The following is a 20,024-nucleotide window of genomic DNA, read 5'->3' as shown; positions in this document are numbered from 1 at the left end:
GCGTGTCGCCGGGCAGAGCCGTGCGGGGCCGGAGGAGCCCGCCGCTGTCCCACAGGGGGTAGTGGAGAGACAGTGGGAAGATGTCCCGAGTGACGCGCCCTTAGTCAGCCCTGTCTTGTCGCCCCGTTCCTCGGCTCAGCCGGTTCTCACCCTATTTCGTGTGCCCTCCTGCTTCCTATACCACCGGCGCCTCGCCCTCGCTCTGCCCCTTTGCTTGCCTCCAGGCAGATAACGCCAGTGACAGCACACCACTGAACACGCCATCCTGTTTTCCCAGCCATTGCCCAGTGACCTTTAGTACCTCCCTGCACCGGGGACCGATTGCCCTCTGTGCTCCACAGCGAGGACGAGAGCAGGCGGCGTGTGGCTTTGCTGCCTGTCGTCCTGGTGCTGCGAGTTTCTAACCTGCTTCTTTCTGCTCCAACAGCCTCTACTACATCACGCTCTTCACCTTCTTCATGGCTCTTGTTCACTTCCTCTCTGAAGTCTTCATTTACCATACTGCAGCCTTGACGATTGGAGTCATGGCACCCCTCATGGTAGCAAGTAAGCAGAGCCCCACATCCTGCCTCGCATCCCCAACATCTCGTGGAGTTCTCAGCTCCCTAAGAACTATCTGTGGGGCATGGAGGAGGTGTTCAGCGTGTCCCATCTGTGCAGCCTTTTTTTTTTATACAACTCATGCTTTATCTCCATCACAGGTTTCTCTATCCTGGGGATGCTGATCGGGCTACAGTACCTAGAGGTAGAAGCACAGTCAGAAAATAAGAAGAAAAACTGAGGCTGAGAGCACTGTAAAGGTCAGCGTCATCTCCTGTTCTCACTGCCAAACTTCCACTAAAGCTCTGAACTTCTCCAGAATGGCAGTCCTAGTGGCAGATTGATGTTGGACTCTGTCAATCATCCTTCACTACTGAGTGTTTTATCTTGTCCAGGCAACATTTCAGCTGACTGGTGTCAAAGACAAGCCCCCACAGGAGCCTGTCCAAGCTTGCAGGGAGCACTTGGTGGCTGCCTCCCTGCAGGGCAGGGAGTGCCTTGGGCATGCCTATGAAAATGCTAAGGCCTGCCCCTGCTGCACCCATGAGGAGGAGGTACAGAGCCACCCAGGGTCCACTGAACGCTTTGGATAGGAAAAAGAAATGTGTGCTGCTGTGGTCCAACTGTGTAACTTGCATGTGTGTGTTCTGCAGGGGCCATTTCTAATAAATGACAGAAAACAGATGCAATGTCTGTATTTGTGCTACTCAGCAGCAGGTAAATGCTCTTCAACTTTGGAACAAGTGGTTTTAGTGTGCTCTTGTCCTCACTGTGGAGCACAGAGGGCAGATAGTCCCTGGCGCAGGGAGGTACTCAAGGTCACTGGGCAATGGCTGAGAAAACAAGGTGGCAAGTTCAGCAGTGTGCTGTCGCATGTTGTAGGACGTTATCCTGCTTTACAGCACCTGTATCATTCACTGAGTCCCTTCCACCAAAGCTCCAGGTCTGACTGAACATATCACACACGCCCAAAGAGAGTTGTTGCAGCTCTCACTGCTGCAGCATTCTAGTGGCAACAAACTGCATGCATCAGGAGCAAGGATTGAGCTTCCTTTGCAGTGACCAGCAACTGTAACAACGAACAAACTGGAACAGGTTGCTTAGAGCTAGATGACAGAATGTCCAGAGCAGATGGGCAGCGTACAAAAGGTAGGAAGGAACCTGCAGAAGCTGCTAGGGGAGAAGCCTATCCCTGGGAGGGAGAAGGGGAAAAATAAAAGGAAGATAAGTGTGTAACAGTAGCAGTGGGCAAATAAATGATTTTTTCTATTCTGCATTTCAGGCTACTAAAACAACAACAACAACAACAACAAAAAACACAAATTGAGAGTTTCAACTCTATGATACAAAAGTATCATACTTGAAATGTTTTTATTTCATATAAAAATTATATTTTAAAAGCCATTTTAGACCACATCCTCAATCCCAAACTATCAAAAAAAGGAATCTTTTTAATATATTTTCATCCAGTCTGCATTTGTGTTTTTTTTTCCAGTAGGAAACATGCGTGTAACTGTATGATATTGTATAAGGACACTTCACGTCTCCACCAAGGGATGGATGCTGGAAAGGAAGGAAAAGGGTTTTGAGGGTCTATGTTTGTGACTGGGAGATACCCGCAGTTCTGTCTCATATGCTGGTGTTTAAGAAGGCTTCTAGTAAAGTGGAAGCCTTCATACTCATTCCCACTATGCTGAAAACACCTCACCATAGCAGTGCAGGGTAACGTTGCCCTGACAAGTCATCTGATATTCCACAAAGGCTTTTGTGTAGTGTTAAAAGTTGCAAAAGGCACTTCATCATTAAGGAGGAAGATATGATCCTCAGCCTTGCTTTGAGTCACTCCTGCTGTTAGCCCAGGGCTGATCTGGGCTCAGGTTGTAGCCACAACACTAACCTTTGCCTCTAGTAGTAGATCTATTGGTCTCTCTCATTTATTCCTACTATACAGGACAATTAGAGCAACCCAAGTGAATTCTAGGTGGATCTTTATCTACAGCCACATATAAAAAGCTGGCACTGGCAGTTGCACTGCTTTGCACAGATTGGCTGGTGTTACCCCCTACCATCACCTGTGCAACATGGAGGGTATCACAGGCACTCAGTGCAATCTCCCTTCCTGAGAACCAGGTCACAGCTCTCCCAGGGCTGCTCACAGTCCAGCTCTGGCATTCTATGTCATTGCTTCCCTGGGAGAGGAGGCACAGACCACATGCAAGGTGCCACCCTCACCTGCTCAGGACTCGCCTGCAACTGGGGCTTTTCTGAGAACGTGTGCTTTTCTTCCAAGCATACATGGGGTGAAGGGGAGCAGTGACTTTTCCCAACTTTTCTTCTCACTCAACACAGTCTCCAGAACAGCAAGGTGTAGAGGTATAACTGAAGGGAGCAACTCCTTGTTTCACTCTGTCATGCTCTACAAGCAGTTCCCAGCTGCCCCTCTGCCAGAATTCACATGTAACAGGATGGTGGAGCTAGCAAGGGTGAGAATGAGGGCAGGGTGGTGTCCCGTATCTCCCAGCTCTGCCACCCCTCTTTTTCACAGCTTTGACTCCTCAAGGGCTATGGGAACAGCACAGGCTTCTGGCATCACTTTCTGCAAGTCAGAGAGAGAAAAAGAATAGGTTAGGATCCTGGGTGGCCACACTTTGGCTTCAGAGACCAGCAGGCCAGAGGCTGGCTCATTTCACAGCTCCCCACTTGTGTGCACAAATCACACAGCCACATAACAGGTCGGCTTGGATGTGACCCTTAAAGATCATCTTGCCATGGGCAGGGACACCTTTCACTAAATCAAATTGCTCAAAGTCCCACCTGACCTGACTTAAATCCTCCAAAGAATCACCACTACCACACTCTGAGGGCTCAACCCAGGAGTGCACCTGGCTCACTCTTCCAGAACATTCCAATGCCCAGACAAGGGACACTGCGGGCAGCAGAGCAGAGCAATGATCCCCCTTCTCTGAAGCTGCTTGCAGGAGTCCTCAGATGATGTCACAGCAATACAAGATTGACCTCAAAGTGGTGAAGCAGGTCAGTTCTGTAGGCAAGGGAAGAATGAGAACTCTTCCTTCACGCCATGGAGAAGGGCAGTATCTGTGGGAGCCCCAGAGAAGTTGCACCCTGTGCATTTTCTGTATCTTACAGCAGGAGGCTCAGCACAGCAACTAGCTCCAATTCTGACTTTTCTCTGGCATGTCTGAGGGCTTCATCTCCCAGACAGGCTGCTGGTGCTGCTCACCTTCAGGAACTTTCATTCCCTCTTCACCCCACTCAAGGCTGGCATTCTGCCGCCTTTCTTGCCCATCCCCAGCTTGGACTTATGGCTGGAATAATTCCACAGCACGGTACAGATAGGGTCTTCTTCAACATTCATTACTTGTAACCTAAAATGCCATAAGAAATTAAAGGTAAAGATACACAGCTTTTTTTTTCTTTTTTTTTTTTTCTTCCCCTAAATCCTCTGAAAGAAATAGCCTGATTACCTGAACTTTCCTACAATTTCTTCCCTCAAAACAGAGGCAGTGGTACAGTCGTTTCACAGAGGAAAAGCAAGGGCAACACAGCTTGCTTCCAAATTAACACAACCTGGGGCTGCATAAAACAGCTGAACTTCTGCAATTCCAATTCAGCCTGCCTGGGTAGGGCTGGATCAGCTCCTTTTGCTGCATCTTTGAAGGCTGAGTTATGATTAGACCTTACACTCCCAGGTCCCCCAGCAGGCTTCAGAAATCTCTCCAAGTTCTGGCTAAATACACTGAGAAACCTCAACTATCACTGATTTAGAAGACAGCATGCAGACCTGTAAGGGCAAACATGGGTCTTGTACACCCTGGAGTCACTTAACTCAGCTAACTCACTGCAGGGCAAGACTGAGACCTGAGGCAGGAGTCAGAGGACACAAATAGGTTTGCATCCACAGTGCTGTTTGAGATAAGCCCAGGCAGCATGAAAGCAAGAGTTACAAAACAGTTTCATTCCAAGTAGCTTCTTACACAAACAGCAGCTGAAAAGGTTTTGGAGAGGTCAGCAGCAATATCCGAATGCAGGTGAGACCAGAAGAGCTTCAAAAACATGCTTGGAGGCAAGAGCCAGGAAGCACAAAGAAGAAAAAACTTTCCATCAGCAGAAGGGGTTGCATGAAGCAGTGCTAAAGGTAGGAGCAATGGGAAAGTTGCATTTTGGCTTGAGAAAAGCCGTGAGTCATAGAAGCATGCTGGCAGCTCTGAACAGGCTCTCCAAGCACCTTTGGGAACTCAACACTTTTGTAGTGTGGAGATACAGGGATGATGGCTTAGGCCGGGACGCTGGGCTCCATGCCTTGGGACAGGAAGGCAGCTCCCACAGGTGGGAGACACATTACTAGAAAAGGACATGCAGCCAGCTCCCCTTGGCTTTGGGAGAAGACTGCTTGCCATACAGTAAACACAGAGAAGGTGCAGGGAAGTCTAAGAAACAGGAGAGGGCGCACATACTGTACCTATTATGCAAAATTCCACCTTGTATTTTTTTTTTTACTGGCAGTATTTCACTAGAGCTCCAGCTTCCAAGGGACTCCAGTATGCTACAGGAATAGAATGCTTTCCACGGTGTCATGGCCAGCCTCTAAACTGCACTATCATAGGGATGAAAAGGCAACATAGTTTTGGGTGTTCCACTGAGATTCAGCAGACCCATCTTCATACTGGGCAAATACACAACCATCAGTACATGGTACCGAGCCCTGACCTATCCAGGACACGGTTTGAGAACACAGCAGAACTTGAACCTAGTTTTAAGCAAATCCCTTATTATGGCTGCATGTCTAGGATGGCCACTGACCTGCTCAAAATCACCTACATTCATCAATGCTTAGCCCTGCTGGTAGAGTAACACTTCAGACAAAAGTTTTGAATTTTATTGCAATTCAAAAACCAGGACAAAGCCAGAAATCACTTTTCCGCCTACAGTCTGCTATCAAAAATAGGCTCCTGATGTACACAGACACACAAACACACAAAAAAACCCCCTCGTACTATATGAAATTGAAAAATATCCTGAATACACTTCAATCCAGTTTGTTATATTCAAAGACAGCTAGCAAAGCCCAGTCTGAAAAAAAAGACAGTCTAGACATCTTGAGATCCTGCACAAGCAAACAAGCATGATAACTTGTTTCTTAAAAAAAACAAAAAAAAACACACATAAGCTTAGAAGTATTTCCAAAGAATTGTTGCTTAAGAGCTTTCTTGTAGAAAGGCACTTCTGACTTAAAACAATTACAAAAATCAGCAAAGATGTTTATTGCATAATGTAAAGAAACACTAATGGACAGTCTGCATAGATGCTGGAAACCAGGAACAGATGAGCACAGGCTGTACGCAGCATAAACATGACAATAATATGGATCCAATTCACAACTGAGAAACCTCAAGGCAGAATGTTGGAATGGCTTCAGATACACTTACAGTAAATATAGCCCATTTTACATAATGAGTCTCTTTGTGGGCATTTGATTCAAGTGTCCTGAGATACAGAAAGGTAACCCTGCTGATGCTCTAGGAACTGATACAAATGAGAGGACTTTTGGAACCACATTACAGACTTCTCAAAAGAGGACAGCGTTCACAGTGCCATTTAGATCCACTACAAGTTCAATTGCAGCATCTGTTTAAGTATAACCTTAAGCAGCAAAAAGGCACTGACAGAAGACAAAGTGCTTGTGAGCACAAGGCAGGTCCTGCAGGAAGAGGAGGAAACCATCCTGCAGTGGTGACAGTCACCAAGAGCTCTGACAGGCAGCTGCCTGGAAGCTGTGCTTCCTGGGTAGACAGTGAAGGCAGATAACAATACCGACTCTTTTCACTGATGCTGTGGCATTATACATTCCTCTTCTTTCTGACAAAGTCAGCTGCTCAGCCAGATTCTAGACTTTCTATTTCATCACTAGAAGATACGACTTAGTGAAGATCTTTCTGTATGAGAATTAGCATGTATATTTTTCTTTTCTGAATACTCTGGGAGATCAGGCTGTTTCACAGTCCTACTCTGCACCAAAGCTGAACATCCAGTTAGAAGCTGTGACAATTCTCCACCCAATCATTTCTATTTTCACACCAGAAAGATTCAAACCTTGCTAGGCCCAATACCAGATGACAGGTCCCACACAGAACAGTAAGTCAACCATCCACCTCCACCATGGGACTGCAGCTCTGTTGGGTCAATATCAGAAAAAACACACAGTCATCAACAGGACCACACAACCAAAAGTACAGCATTTCAGTGGATAGGGTGCACAGCCCCACAACTTTGCAATCTCTGGAAGCTCACATCTGACTCTGAATGTGTCTTCTCCTTGCAATAGCTATAACACAGCATGCCCGAGCCTCACAATGCCTGTTTTGCAGCTGGGATGTGAGCAGTAACACTGGCAGTTGTATCAAGACAGGACCATTACCAGTGAAGACAATCTCATAAGCTTCAGACATCAAAAAAAACTACCAGTATACTAGAACAGGCTTGCCCAACTCATGCAGCTACAGCTTCTCAGCTACTCTGTCCCAAGTGAACATGATACATATATGCCAGCTAAAAAAGCCACAGACATGGGGACAGCTTTAGAATTGCTCAGCCCAGAGGCCAATCTTGCCCAGTGAGAGCGTGTAACTGCTCCTCATGCTTGTATCGAAGTGCGGCAGCTTCACACTCCCTGTAGTTCATGCCCGATCTTAGCGGGTTTGAGGTGGTTTTCTCCAAGAGACCCTTGTGGCTTCTGTCTGTTAGTCCCATTACCTTGGTCACAAGACAGTACACACATCAGATGAAAAGCACAGGGTAGCCCAGTTAACCTGGCAGAGCAGCCATCCAGCACGCAAAGCAGAGAGCAGTGAGTAATAAAGCACTACATCCAAAGCAACAGCCATGAAAATGCCAAGTGCCACTAGGATTCACAGAAAGACAAGCACAGAGCTTTACAATTTTCAGGTGCTTGTATACCAAAAGGCACCAACCCAATGACTTTGTTTTTGGTTGTGATGAAAGTCAACTCTTCTACAGAGCTCCTGGTACCACTTCCAGACAAGAATCTGGATGATAAAAGTAACATCCGAGAAGGGCCTCCAAACACACTTCCTCTCCCCTGTAACTTACTGTCAATTCAGTTCTCCATCTGCTCCAATACCAGGCTTTGCGATGCTGCACCTCTTTGAACGCCTCATCCAACACAAGCTTGGTGGGTGTTCACTACTCTGGAAAGCTGTAGTATCTTTCCTCTCAAACCCGTACCCAGGAAAGGTAGCTCTCAGCCTGCTCTATGCCTGCTGTTGCTATCCCAGAAATGTCATTGGCTTGGTGCCTGTGCCACCCGTGAGTGTTCAGACAAGCAAATTAGTGTGATTCTCCTACCTTCGTATGTGAGCTAGTGAACAGGAATGGGAATTGATGGGATTGGGGTTACAAGCTACAGTCCATAAGCCGTGATCTGATTGCTGCCTTGAAGTCTCTGTAACAACAGCCACAAGTCAGATCCCAGAAAACATGGAGGCAAGTAGGGAAGGGGAGAAAAAGAAAAAAAAAAGGAGCAGGTAAGAAAGAAACCAGTACAAACACTCAAGCACAGGTAAATCAGCCATGCCACATGGCAAAGCTCCAGTGTACTGACACCATCAGAATTCCCCACAAAGGCAGCACACAGTGCTTCTGCCCACCTGGTTGAGGGATCCATAATAATGCAGAGTACCAGGTTCAGCCTCACTTCAGTAGGTCAGGCACTTGGGGCTGGTTGTTAAGCCTGAGAAATAACCTGGTATGCCCAGCCGTTTGTAGTGGAGGTGGAAGAGGTGTCTGCCATGACTTCCACAGAGCATGAGTCCTCAAGGGAAGGTGCTGTCATTGAAGTTTTTGACTGATGAGACCTACTACCTCACATGCATCCCTCTGGTTCTTACTGCAGTCAGTTTTGGAAGCTTTCAGGATTACAGAAGTGACCTGTACTACTTCTGTTCTGGTCTCAACACCTCCTCTCCAGCAGCAAACTCTTACAACTCTATTTTCGATTTATACAAAAAATGTCAAAAAAGTACAATTCATCTGGCAAGAGAAATGCCTGACAAGAAGGGAAACGGCCTTAATGCCACTAGGCGACACAACCTTGATATTTTCTGGATCTTCTACAAACATGTTCTGAATTAACTGTGTCACCAGCAACTCTCATGACAACCTTACTGCCTAGGGCTTGAAGAGAAAGGATGGCTTGCCTTAAATTTTATCTTGTTTCATCACTGCTAATCATGGGATACAAGCAGTTTGGTGTGTGTAAAACAGACTGTTTATTACCCTAGCTCAGCTAAACTAAGTCTCTTCCCATTAACTCTACTCATACCAGGATTCCAGGAGAGCAGCAGTCTTCTATCTTAGTTGCGTAAACCTTGATGCTTACCACTCCTACAATCAGCTGAAGTTGTCAGCCCAGAGCAGAAAAAAGCAAGAACTGTTCTTAGGTTAAGACAACAGGAGAGGCTACTTTACCCAAACTAAGTAAATTTACACCCTTTATTTTTCCCAGTCTACTCTAGAACTTTATGTGCAACAACTACCCACAGCAGCATCAATTCCCCCTACTTATCCTACTTTCTGCATTTATGCTCAGATAGTTCTATAAAAACAACAAGCAAAAGGCATATATTTTATAATTGAAAATCCATCTTCCTGAGGAGCTGGTTGGAGTAGGGCTGCTGCTTGGACCTTTTGGTCTCTCTCCAGATTAGACTGGCGAGATTAACTGGAAAAAGGCAGCATCATCTTCTGAAAAAACCTGACTTGAGCCAGCAGAGAACTGAGCTTATTCACTTTGCTAGTTATGGTCGCTGATGGCTTCATGAATGCTGAATGGACATCTCTAACATCCTAGAAGAGTCCAGAGAATAAGGAGAAGAGCCCCAAGAAACCACCAATCCTCTCCCACTCCTGCAGGAAGAACTTCTGAGAGTATCCACTGTAGTTCATTCACTGGAGGCCCTCTCCCACATGCAAACACTGCAGTGATTGCAACATTACATCACAGGGACCTCCTACCCTGCCTTCTGACACAAGCTAGAAGCTTTACCTACAGCACTGCATGAAGTGTAAGGAGCTACACTGCTGAAGCCCTGATTTGGGTTTTGCCACTCACTTTCCTCCTGTCTGGAGCAAAGAACTCCACTTTGCAGCTAAAGACAGGGATGAAGTGGAACAACCTGCATCTCTAGGAAGCTGGAAGAATAGTTACCCAGCTCTAAACAAGGCAAAAGTATGGTTAGAGGAAAGAAGCCAGCACAACTCTGTCCCACAGCTGTCTTTAACCGAGAACAACACATGTAAAGCTCTACACACTGCGGAGATCAGAGCCCACAGAGTCTGCAGAACATTAAAAGTAAGCCAGCAGAGGCTCCCAGCAGCTGGCAAAGCTGAGATTACAGCCACCTGTCTGAACATGCCAACAAGGAGCTTCCCCACAGGCTGGGCAAATGGTGGGACAATAAAATAGAATCACGGCTACAATCGTAATCAGAAAGGGGCCAGCTCCATTCCCAGAAGGGAGAGAGACTGAGGTTTGTCCTGAGCCAACAGCAGGTGCGCAACAGAGACTGAAGGGGGATTTACTCACTGTGTGTTCATTTTCCACATTCGCCTGCTGTCTTCGGAGATCAGCCCTAATGAATGCTTCAACAAAGAGGAAGAAAAATGTGAAGGTAGTTTAATTACCATGCAGATCCCAAATCAGTTCATCTCATACTCAAAGAGGTAAAGAGGCCCAAGGAGAATGCATAACGGTAAGCAAGGGAAACAACTGTCCCAAACAAGGAAGTCAGCACTTCTACATGGTGCAAATAAGGAGTCTGTGTCCTTCCTTTTTCGGAATGTACATCTTGGAAACCCCAAAAAGCAACCAGGGCAAGAAGCCTTGGATCATTTTGTAACACAAACCAGATGCTTCAAGAAGTACTGTGACACTGGCATCGGGCTGCTCTCTCCTGAAAGCAATGCCACCCCCCAAAGTCCTCCAATTCACATACCAAGCCCGAGAAGAAGAGTTGCAGCAGAACACTCAGAAATTTAATTACCTGTCATAATGGACCCCAGATACAGGAAGGAACAAAGAAAGAGGTTTCCTGCTTTTGTCCCAAAGTGATCTATGATCTGCCCTTGACTGATGGTGAAGGCAATACCGAAGATCTACAAACAAACACAAGGTCAAGCTGTACTGTTATGAAGTAGCCTGAACAGCTTCCCCTCTTTATCAAACTATCAGAGCATACAGGCCAGACAAGCTGTTGCCCTCGCTAGGCTAAAGTTTGGTTCTAAACATGTCCAGGGATACCACCTTTCAGTTGATGGGAAGACAGAAGACCCTTAAGGCTGAAAGCCCGTCTCTGGGCAGAGAGCAAGACCTCTCTCACTGGACTGCTAGGAACAATGATGGAAAAAGCAAGGATGACTGACATTCTGATGGACATTTTCCTTAACAAAAACAGAACGGGTGCCAGTAGACAAATGCCACAAGGACCATCGCTTGAAAAGCCAGGTTCTGAGGTGCTTAGATCTGCAGTACACAGCATTAATCATGGACAAGAAATGGGATTCAGGGCTGGGAACTATAGTTTGATATCTCTGCCTATTAAAAAAAAAAAAACAAGAAAAAGAAAAACAACACCAACCTGTGCTGAGACATTAAGAAGCCCTGATGATGTTCCTTCTGATTCTGGGTATGTCAACTCTGCAGCAAACTCAAAGCCCAAGGGAAGGTACCCTGTCATGAAAAATCTGTAAAGAAACACACAGAAAAGAAAACTCAGTGACTGTTAGGAATAAGACAGAAGAGGCACAACGTAGCACAAATGCCTGCTGGGATGCTGGACTTACTGCTCAGGACATTTCCCGTATCATTGCCACAGCCCACACAGCTGCCTGACTCCCTCTTTGTGGCATAGGTCTCCCTCCTACCCACAAACTTTTGCTCACAGCATCAGGCATGGAGCCAAGCCAGCAGGAAGCTGCAAAGAAGGAGGTAGTAAAAGCAGCATCTCCCAAAAGCAACACAGAAGGGCATCACCCCCAGCACAGTCCATCAGCCAGACAGGCCTACATGTATTTTCCTTTTGTCCTTATCCCATGTGGGAGCCACAAGCAGGATGTGGCTCTCCCCAGTCCCTTCTGGGCCATGACTTTTGCCTCCCTCCTCATATCCTAGCAGCTCAAGCATGGAGGAAAGCAGCCTTTACATGAACTTACCCCAGAACGCCTGCAGTCACAAAGACCACCCAGAGGTGGCCTAGCTTCAGAGTGAAAGTGTAAACTATCATCCCCACCAGAGACATGATATAGACCACTAGTGTTGTCTGTCTGCAAGGAAAAGCACAGGGTTTTATATAATCAAATTCTCCTCTTCACCCACAACTCTTGGTATATTTTGTGGCACACAGTAAAGAAAAAAGCTGTGCAGCTCTCACGTACTTCACACTCTGAAATGATCAGGTCTGGAGGACAGACCCTCATCTAGAACAGAGGGAAAACAAAGGATGTTGTTTCATGTATATTTGTTTTTCAGTGCGCTGCAGTGATGCCACTTTTTGTGTTTGAACAAGCTTCTACATTTGGAGAGGTGAAATGTAAGCTGAATAAGAAATAGGCTAGAAGACAGAATTACAGCTTCCTGGCTGTGCTGACTAGGTCTGAATTAGATGGAATTTCTATAAACAGGAGTCTCCAAACTTCACATAAGTCAATGCCAAAATACATGCTCATCATCATAAGCCTCCATGAGGCATCTGTGATCCTCAGAAGCTTCATCTCTGCTAGAAGGGACAGTTGGCACATTGGGAAAATTGTTTTCTGCACCCCCAGCCAGTTTTGGTCTCAGTGCAGAAGTCTGATGTTCGTTTCCCAGGCTTATGGTTCAAGTTTTTGAAGCAGTTTATAACTGCTTCACTATTTCTTGACAGTTGCCCATATTTGCACTTCACTCCTCAACTCCAGGCAAAGAAGGTGAATGAGTTAGTGACCAGATGTGGTCAGGACCTTGTTTCATATTGATGCTATGTCAAGCTGCAAGAAGGAAGTTCCCAGAACACACAGTCCTCCAATGAGAACTAGGCTGGCTCAGAGAAGCAGGCAGCTCTTGCAGTTTAAAGCAACTTATATTTTCCACTGGAGCTGCAGAATTTGGAGGGGGGGAAAAATGAAGAAAACTTTTCAATCTTGCCATGAATACCACACATTAGCAAGCTCAAAAAAACAACAAGTTTTCCTCATTGATCTGCATCCCTCAGTCACTAGGCTCCAGCAGTACAAAATGAACTGACAGTCACCTGCAAAAGAACAAGACTGCAGGCTTCAGAACAGTGGAAATACATACCAAGAAATGCCCTACACGTGCATACTGAGTTTGTCCCTACTTGCCACAGTCCCCAATAGACAGCTCTACTGCAACTCCTGCTGCAGGAAACAGCCTCAAGCATACAGGCAGGCTTCTGTTAAACAAGACTTTAGCAAGACTCTGCTCCCCTGAGTATATCATGGATGACAAAAAAAGAGACTTAGTGACAAGCAAGGCCCAAAATTTTGCATACAAGCAAAGGGCTTAGCCAAGATGCAGGCAGATACTGGGGCATAGGGAAACAAAGGAACCCCTGGGGAAAGACACCAAGGCAGGGTGTTTCTCATGAAGTAGCCTTTTGTCAGCACATTTGCTAGTCAGAGGACAAGGAGAGTGCACTATGAAACTAGGGGCACCCGGGGCATGGAAGAATGCCTTGTTTTGCTTGATAAGGTTCTTATCACTGCCATAAATATCTTATGGGAGGGATAAAAACATAAAGAAACAGATTCACAGAGGACATTTGTGAAAAATACCAGGACACTGCGAGCTATTCCCACAATGCCCCTACAGGGACTGAAAGTTATCCTCAATTGGGACAGGTACAGCCAGTCTCCTGGAAAGGATGTCCAGTGCAGTAAGCGTGTGCTCCAACTTACGTGTCCTGGTACATCACCTTAGGACAACTGGGAAGGATATGGTGAAGGCATGCACACTGCACCAGGACTGGCCTGGAAAAGGGTTACAACAGCAGGCCCAAAAGGCAGACCAGGATAGGCTGGCCACTTTTTTTCAGCAAAAACTCAAATGTCCCATTCTCTACTATCTGAGTCTTCCCTCCTTCCCACAGATATTAACATACTTTAGGACTGCACAGACCCAGGTTTAAAATATCACTTAGGTCCTCTACCTGGTCAGTGGAGGGAGATGGTTATTTCTGAAACAAATATGACAGTAGAGAGCACTGTCTAGAACTGTTAGTTAGACTGAAGGCCATGTGAACATTGCTATTAAAAGCTAAGTTGAGCTGAAGAGAAGCACTGACCCAAGGCCTTCGACTCTAAGCTAGGCTCCCCTAATAAATGCCAAGGCACCCAAAGTGAACAGGCAGTCACCAGGCGTCACAACCCCATCTCTCTTTCCAGCCAGAAACCTGAAGGATGCATAGGAAGTTCCATTTAACTCAGAGTCAGAACTTTTCAGAATTTTTCAGGAGGTGCTCAGCTCTCAATCAGCCATCCCAAAGGGCCTGAGCTCTGGGACAGCTCACTTGCACATTTGTTTGGGTCAAATCTATGCCTGTTAATTCCAAAACTAAGAACAGTGATGAGGCTGCTTTAGGGACTTGCCTGCCAAATAAAAGCAAGAATGCAAGGCCATTTGGTGCCTGAGTACAACAGATGGAGAAAGCCTGACTTTGCACAGCCTCACCCCTGGAAGGAACTGCTAATGGGACAGTGATGATCAAACATTTACAAAGTGTTCTACAATCTTCCTCCAGTTACTAATCTCCTCCTGCTCCTCTCAATCACAGCTTGATTCACTTGCTTCTCTCTCCCTCTCTTTCTCTGAGCTGACTAAAAAAAGGACTTGACATCTTTCCTTCCTGATTTTCATGTGCTTACCATTTCATTCCTGACACTATCAGAGCAGTGCAGAGAAGGGGGAGGGTACCTGCCTAGAACATCTGGCATCTTGACAGTTTTTTAAATAGACTTTTAAATGAGGCTAAATAAAGATTCTGTAGCATTCCGAAAAAAAAAAAAAGAAAAAAGAAAAAAAAAAAAGCTAGTTCCACAGAAATCCTAGTTACTAGGCTGCAATGGAGAGCAAATTCTTCGCAGTTTTTCTTCACTTAAGGCTAAATCTATGCCCAGATATTCTTAGGAGCCCATTGGATAAGTTTTACGGGTGGCAGAGCACTATTTTTCTGCACTCTCAGGCTTCTCTGCCCACCTATGTGGCCCCTTCAGCATATCCAGGATTTTATTTTCCTTCTATGCTTGCCAAACTGCAAGTTCCAGCTCCGCCTGGTTAACCACAAAGTTCTTCAGCCCTCATGCTACTACTGAGTTCCATTCAGGGAGAGTCAGGAAGACCATCCACCCAAGCAGTGCCAACTGAGGCTTCCTTACCACTAACCCCAATCTGGAAAAAGACAAGTTAGTTTGCACAATTAGCTACTGCAATTCACCAAAGCTGTGTTTCCATTTCCTAGGACTGCCAAATGAGAAATAAACTCAATGATACGTGATCTAGAAATGACAAGAGACCTACTGGTCTCTATATTAGTCATGTGCTCCTGTCCCCTAGGACGCCCCCAGGAGTCCTCATGTTCCATTCTTTCTTGTCAAAGAAGCCCAGTTCCTCTCCATTTCTGAACCCGTACTTGATTGCTAGGCTAGAGGCCACTTCAGAAGCTGCAAGCCCTCAGCTTGCCAGATTGTCCTAAGCAGCAGATACCAGGCAGTTTAAAGGCAGCGGTACCTTGCTGCAAGGAAAATGCCTCTAAAGTTGCCTTCAACTCATCATCTGCGTATCACCAGAAAAGCCCCATCGATCTTGAGCTGCTCAGACAAGTTACAGTCTCAAAGCGAGCAGACAAACTGGAAACTGATTACATGGATCCCCACAAAAACAAAAACAAAAAAAGAAACAAAAAAAGGTGTTCTCCATTCCTTGAAACACGCTATATAGAAAAGTCTGTCAGCAAGATCTGAGCTCCTGAGGACTGGGAGCTGCAGGACACCCAGAGACCCTTCACTGTCTCCTTGAAAACAGGCATGGTATACTGGCCAGATCTGCTGTCTCAGCCCATCAAGCAGTAAATCCAGAACCACCCATCCACAACCTCGTCATCCCTTCCCTTGCTTCTGCCCTGAATACAGTAACATGCACTCATACAATGCCTCTGGGCACTGGATTAAATGTGTCTTTCATTAAACAGGACAAAGATGCACAGAAGCTGATTTGTAAGGGCAGAGAAATGGTCTGGTACAGTCACGATTCTGCTTGTGCCAAGAGCTCTCTCATCCCTGACAAAGCAGCAGTCAAGCTATCTTATCTCTCTCCTCCCCCATGCTTCCCTAGGGAGCACTAGCACTAGCCCTCATATGGGTTCATCAAAGACTAACATGCTGTCCTAAACTTCACTTCAGACTAACTGGATTCTCAATAACTATGTTTTTTCCCTTTGAATCGCTGGGAAAGGTTTGCTGGAAGTCTCTGGACTACCAAGCTGCAACTGCAGAGATGCTCCCTGCACAGAGAGGGAGAAGAGCACAGTCACTAGCAGCAGAGGCAAAAGACTTACTTGTAGGTTTTGGTTCTGTCCAACCAGAGGCCAGAGATCAGAGCACCAGCCATGCCCGATAGTACAATGGTGAGTCCAATCCTGCCAGCATTCACCTCCTCGTTCTGTGGTAAGACACACACAAAAACACAGGACCCAAAAAGTGAGGTGTGGAAAACCAGACATAAAGAGACACCAAAGTTAGTGTCCCATACACAACTTCTTCTGTTAACAAGCTAATGAAAAGCAGTGTTTGCAAGAACTCTTTTGGGTACAAGCATTTCTCTCTGGGCCAGCCCAGAGAAAATATGAATGCGCTGGCCAACATGAACAGGTACCCTCAGAGAAGTCAGCCTAAACTCAGTGATGCTTGATATCTGGCATCAGGATTTGGGCCACATCAACCAGGAAATCCTGGGACCCACTACAAGGCAGCATGGACAAGCTCACTTTGGCGCTCTGTCCCATTAGTAAACATCACAGCAGCTCAGCACCTGGAGCACACACAGCTTTCCGGTGCAGATACACCAGCAGAAATCACTGTCAGGAACAGGGCAGAGACAATTGCTAGGATAATCTCAGAAGAGCGAGCTTATACTTGGGTCATTTAGGGTATGAAGCAGTTGTCTTTTTTTAGAGCTCCTATTCTTCACAGAGCACTGTAAAGAACAAAAAGAAATGATGGTCTCTAGCCAGCCAGCCAACCCAGGCTAGGGCCAGCCAGAAGTGCTGCAGAAGCACTTTAACCCGGGCCAGAAGCACTACACTTCTCACACACTCTCCTTTGGCAGCTAATAACTGGATGCACTTACTGGGTAGTGATGGACCACCATGCGGTTCAGCAGAGTGGACAGGGAGTAGAAGCAACCTGTATTCAGACCTGAGAGGAGGATAAAAATGAGGCATATTCAGTCTGCTGCTATTCTGCTATAGAAATGCATCAAGATCATTAGGACAGCAGTCTACAGCCAGCCTGCAGAATATCAGGAGATACTACAGCTGGACAGGCTAGGTATTGGCAGAAATGCAGACCAAGGACAACTGGATCTCAGCATGCAGTAGGAAGCACCCTGCAATGTCAGGACGGTTCTTACCTGAAGAGCCAGAAGAAAAGCTGTGCATATTTCTAGTACTGAAAGGTTATGCAAGCTCTTCATAGGATATCAACCCCTCCCTCACAGACAGAAGCATCTTCAGCAGTAGAGCTGAGTTTTCTCAAAGCAATGGCAAAGTATCAGGGCCCGAGATTCAGTTAACACCAGTGCCATTGATCAGCAAGGTTTCCTTCCCAAAGAACCACCTGGCAGCTCTCTCCTGGCTGACAGTAAAGGACAGTCTCTCCAAGCCAAGAAATACCAGAAGGCAAGAAGGAGCAGATCTAATGGCAAGCACAGACAACACTTCCCCAAGGCACCTGGTGCATGCATCTGCATGAGGAAAGTCTTGCATTTTTACAAGATACCACTGAAGCCTGAAAAATAAAAAACAACTGTGAAAGTAATCGTCTTTCAGAAAGGGAAGTTAGATTAACTGTTAGAGGCGTCAGCCACCTGGTGAAGGTTTCTCAGTATCACCCAAGGTGAGAATGGAAACTGTTGAGGGTGATACTGGTCAAGCCATATTCAGACACCCGGCTGCAGTACACATGCAATTGATTGAGTTGAATGCCTTCCTGAAGGGCATGGAAAACAAGAGTGCTTTTAAAAATACATACATATACATATATATATATATATATTTTTTTTTTTAATTATTATTATTTTTTTTTAACAGTAGACAAGCATATCCACATGGGTGCTGGAGTAGCAGTACCACAACGGCTACACTCTCACCTTGGGTGATACTGAGAAACCTTCCCCAGGTGGATGATGTCTGTAACAGCCAGCTCAACTTTCTTCTCAGAAAGTCATTTACATCTGCAGTTAGTTTCTCTTCAAGGCTCCAGTGAACTTGGCAGGGGGAGGGACAGGGACAGATTTCACCACTGCAGCTCACACATTTACAGGCTCCATAAAGTGGCATGGGATTTCAAAATTCTGGTTCAGATGCCAGAAATTCTGACAGCCCAGATACATGTCAAGTTCCCACTTCCTGTTTCTCCTCTTTCAGCCTCAGCTAAAAGCAGAAAGATGGCAATACATGGTAGAGAACTGCAGTCTAGCAGGCAGAGCTTTGACAGCACCCTGAAGTCAAACTCCTGCTTCCCTGTTCCTGATGTCTTGGGCAATACTAAACCCAGCTCAGCGTCCTACACAGCTCAGGAAGCAACCAAAGAAGCCACAAGATTAACAGCTGGACGGAAGATCTCACTTTGTTCACACACCATCCTTGACAACTTTAAGCAGAGCTAACTTCACAGCTTCATGGGGCAGAACAGATGAATAATCTTATGCGAGTGATCCCATAAGCTGACTGCCTGTGGCAGTGGTTCCTGTTCCAAATGCATGCCCCAGGAAGTGACTGGAGAAGCAAATAAGCTGAGTGACTTGCTCTTTATGCACAAATAAACCAACCCTTTTCAAGTGTTACCTAAAAAGGCTGGAAACTCCTGCAGCCTTGAAAGCTGGCTGTTTGCAACACCTGACTACGGCAAAGCAAAGCACCTCACAAGAATCTAATGTGAGTTCATCCCATCTCCACCTCTGGAGCACCCAGCTCACTAGGAGACACAAGAAACTGCAGTGTCAGGTCATGGGAGTGTGGCAGATCAGAAGTCCTTTAAGTCCTTTACCCACTGCTGCTTCACCTCAAAGTTGGGCGTAAACATAGGCCAGTCATTTACGTATCTAATACTTCTCACTTAACCAAGAGAACAGCAGCCTGCTGTGGACAGCCAGACTCTGGTAGCTGATGCCATCAGCATGCCAGCTCCACAGAGGCTCTGTGATGCATGGGATTTCCAAGAAAGAGAAGGGCGCCTAATCCTAAACTGAGTAGAAAGAGATGCTGAGTTGGCAACAGCACCTGGCACCAGAGTCAGACAAAATAAGAATCAAGACAATGCGTCCAATTTGCATTTGTGAAGGCTGACAAAAATGTAGGCATTTTACATGTCACAGTTGCCTGGTGAAGTTTCTCCAAAAATTATAGCCAGCTGTTTGAATGCCTGTAAAATAAACAAGAGATGTTTCCAATGGTGCCCAATCGCCTTTGCACATGAGGAAACCAGAACCAATAGCTGGGATAAACATCTGAAGGTCCAGCCTCACCCAATTAATTAGTTAGTTACCATGGTTTACTTGTAGTGCGCTGTATAAGAATATTTTTGAGACCTCACAGTGTCTCCTATATTTTACAAAGGCCAGAAAGGGGAAGTTCACTGCCTAAGGTTCCAAAAGGAGCTCTTACGAAGCCTCTGACTACATCTCAATTCTCCTGTAACTAAGCAGTGTATTGCCTACAAGCCAGACTAGCAAGTCTTCCTCTTCACCTTCATCATCCAGAAAAATGATTCCTTATGCAGACCTCATTATCCTGCCTTTTCATCAGTGCCCCTTTCCAAATGCTGATTTTTTGGAGCTGTCTTATCATTCCCACCTAACACCCCCTTCCCAAGCTTTCCCACCCTTTTCCTGCCCACTGCCTCTCTGTAGCAATGTGCAGTTCCAGCGCAGAGTCCAATCCAAGAAACTCAAGAGCTTCTTCGTGCCCACTGCATGTCATTACTCAGCTTTACTGAGGCAATGCCAGCAGTCTTTGGGAAAAGGCAACCTGAAGGTTTCCCAGCCAAATACTTCACTGCACTAGCACTGCTGCAGTGCCACCAATGTTTCCACCACTGCAAGAATATCCTGCACGAGATCAAACCAGAGAATAAGTCATGGCATGCCCGAGGAAGGCCTGGTATCATCATAATCTTCC

At 46.1% G+C, this 20,024-nt stretch overlaps 1 protein-coding gene and 1 long non-coding RNA gene across 4 annotated transcripts in view; one reads left to right on the top strand and one right to left on the bottom strand.

Annotated features, from left to right (window-relative positions):
- The first annotated feature begins 56 nt into the window (after window positions 1-56).
- LOC116216685 lies at window positions 57-1,224 on the top strand. Its single transcript, XR_004159951.1, has 2 exons — window positions 57-546; window positions 702-1,224. It is a non-coding gene; the product is annotated as an uncharacterized LOC116216685 (long non-coding RNA).
- Window positions 1,225-1,863: 639 nt separating this feature from the next.
- FLVCR2 (FLVCR heme transporter 2) overlaps window positions 1,864-20,024 on the bottom strand; it is a 32,623-nt gene continuing 14,462 nt past the window's right edge. Inside the window, exons 4-12 of one of the 3 annotated variants that reach the window (XM_010711745.3) lie at window positions 16,976-17,043; window positions 16,185-16,288; window positions 11,788-11,898; window positions 11,214-11,319; window positions 10,620-10,731; window positions 10,163-10,218; window positions 7,924-8,020; window positions 3,782-3,926; window positions 1,864-3,136 (exon numbers count right to left, since the gene is read on the bottom strand). In XM_010711745.3, coding sequence (XP_010710047.1) covers window positions 7,979-8,020; window positions 10,163-10,218; window positions 10,620-10,731; window positions 11,214-11,319; window positions 11,788-11,898; window positions 16,185-16,288; window positions 16,976-17,043 — 599 coding nt within the window. In that variant the 3' untranslated portion in view covers window positions 1,864-3,136; window positions 3,782-3,926; window positions 7,924-7,978. The remainder of the gene's footprint in view (window positions 3,137-3,781; window positions 3,927-7,923; window positions 8,021-10,162; window positions 10,219-10,619; window positions 10,732-11,213; window positions 11,320-11,787; window positions 11,899-16,184; window positions 16,289-16,975; window positions 17,044-20,024) is intronic. The other 2 variants (XM_019615755.2, XM_010711744.3) reach the window with 2 other exon arrangements.

This window comes from Meleagris gallopavo, chromosome 5, assembly GCF_000146605.3.
Source record: "Meleagris gallopavo isolate NT-WF06-2002-E0010 breed Aviagen turkey brand Nicholas breeding stock chromosome 5, Turkey_5.1, whole genome shotgun sequence".
Lineage (NCBI taxonomy): Eukaryota > Metazoa > Chordata > Aves > Galliformes > Phasianidae > Meleagris > Meleagris gallopavo.
This window is presented reverse-complemented; position numbering and strand designations above follow the sequence as displayed.